General features: G+C 43.8%; 1 protein-coding gene across 1 annotated transcript; it reads right to left on the bottom strand.

The window, feature by feature from the left end:
* Positions 1–485: 485 nt before the first annotated feature.
* Positions 486–1,116, bottom strand: LOC145889081 (corticotropin-releasing factor receptor 1-like). The gene is made up of 2 exons (XM_082979964.1): positions 669–1,116; positions 486–583 (listed from the first exon to the last, which is right to left on the bottom strand). Exons 1-2 carry the CDS (start codon positions 1,114–1,116, stop codon positions 486–488), a joined length of 546 nt encoding a protein of 181 aa, XP_082836090.1.
* Positions 1,117–2,192: the final 1,076 nt, after the last annotated feature.

The following is a 2,192-nucleotide window of genomic DNA, read 5'->3' as shown; positions in this document are numbered from 1 at the left end:
CCAACGCCAAACTAAGTGAATTTACGAACTGAGGAGAGCACAGTACCGCTGCACTGCCCCGCTCCGCCTCAGCTAAACGCACACGGAAAGTTTCATTATTTAAAACCGGAGAGAAACAAAGCGAACGAAGTGTCGTGAAAGAAAGGCGATTCAAGAACTAACGGTCAGCGAACAGTTAACAAAAGACGCACTCTCACACAAAACAATGAAGGACTTCTCTAAGGCGACACATTTAAGCTGGCCAATGAAATCACATAAAAACACAGCTGTTGCGTAGAAACTAGTAACGAGATCAAATCACGTGAGAAAGCAACCGTTGCTATACATTTTGAAATGAGATGCTGGACAAGACTACCTACAGAATGCCTTTACACAAAAAACCCATGGAAAGAGATTCCGGACGTTGATGACGAAACTGGCTGTTATGTGACCATATAGTTCATATTTCCAAGAATGCAAACGTTGCTATGTAACGTAAAATTACGTTACACGCAGTAGATAAGGAATAAGACGAATCCCTGCATCCCGTTCACCAAGCTGTGAATGTACATGAAAACCTCGTTCGAGATTTCGTTTCCAATTCCTGAAAAAGATTACGTTTTTTTAGCACGCTCATAAACTTGGGGAATAGATTCACACGAAGAAATGCTGAGAATATCGAAACTCACCAGTGAAGAATGCCAAGCTCCAGGTTCCACCGAGCATCAAGAGGAGGAAAATGAACGTCTTTGCAGCTCTCTTTGCATCTTCCTGATCAGGGTTATCTCTTCTGTTCCGCATCCTTCGGGAGGTTAATGCTATATAAGATGTTTTCCCGATGATGAGGAGGTTGATAAGAAGGACGACAGCAAGAGGAGTGATGACGGAAGTGTAGAAAACCGGAGTGTTGGGAGCCAACCAGCATCTGTCGTACTTGGGAATTGGTGAAGTGTTGTTTTGATATTGGTGGCACGCCTCGTAATAAGGCTGTGGTTTCATGTAGACGCCGAAGTGGAATCCTGTTGGTGCGGATATTCCCACAATGATGACGGAAAGAAGCCATCCGAAGGTCATGAAGTACTTGAGTCGATCCTTTGAATCCTGGGCTTGGAAGTCGATTGGATTGGAGGTAGCCATGAAGAGTCGTATACCCTCGATCAGAAACCACATTCCTATGGTGAGAAAGGTTTGTGCAAATTTTTTGAACTTTATTACTGTAACATTTTCACCTGAACAAATCAAGAAGAAATGGTTAAGCACTATAAACGCCATGCATGATTGATCATGCGAGACAATAATATCGTGTAATAAGTTGACGCAGTGAAGAAGCAGAAGTGATGACGTCAAACTTATCTGGATGTAAATTCTGTCCCCTCCCTCATTGAAACAGAGCAGGATGATTGCGGTGAGCAGGAGGAAGAAGACGGATGTTAATTCTGTGACGTATGTTGTAATCTGGAACAGGAAATACAGTAAAAATTCATGATTTTTTCAAGCATTTCCAGAAATTGACAATGACGAAGTTTTTTCAGAAATTGACCATGACCACACAGAAGTAATGCCATGCTTTCGCATAGCAAGGCAGGATCGCCCCACTGCCCAGGCCCTTTATATTTGGCGATCACAGCTTTAATATTTTGATCATCAGGTTCACAGGCTTCGAAGCCAAGGCATGGAAGCCAAGCTGGATAAGCTACTTTTCCCGACAAGTCGCAGCGAGATCTGAAAAATCAAGCTCCCGGTTGAACTCACGACCCTGCAATGCCTTGGCTGCGAAGCCTGTGAACCTCATTGACCATGACCAACTTTAAATATAACGGGTCTGACTGATTTTATAAAGCACAAGGTGCAATTATGAGTGAAACATTGTATTTCTACTTGCCTTAACACAGTGTGGAACGACGATGGATTTTACCGCCAGGAGGACCGAAAAAACAGTGAGGTGGTTGCAACTGCACGTCACGTGATCCGGGATTACTTCGGTGGTACAGCCCTCATCCGAATATAAAGACGCTGTCTTGTCGAAGAATGTGCATCTGGGAGAAAGTTGGGAGATTTTCTGGTTGCTTCCGTTTTTTTTTCATGTTTTCAATTTCGTCGCACGCTGATTGTGGTGACGTGGTAGGAAGGACGAACCTCACGTTGCCTTGCAGTTGATTGTTGCCTTTTGCTTTCCCAAGAGGTGTACGTGGGGGAATTTCGTCCACGTTCAA

Source organism: Ascidia mentula, chromosome 2, assembly GCF_947561715.1.
Source record: "Ascidia mentula chromosome 2, kaAscMent1.1, whole genome shotgun sequence".
Lineage (NCBI taxonomy): Eukaryota > Metazoa > Chordata > Ascidiacea > Phlebobranchia > Ascidiidae > Ascidia > Ascidia mentula.
Note: the sequence above shows the minus strand (reverse complement) of the source record. Positions and strands in the feature narration are given on the sequence as shown.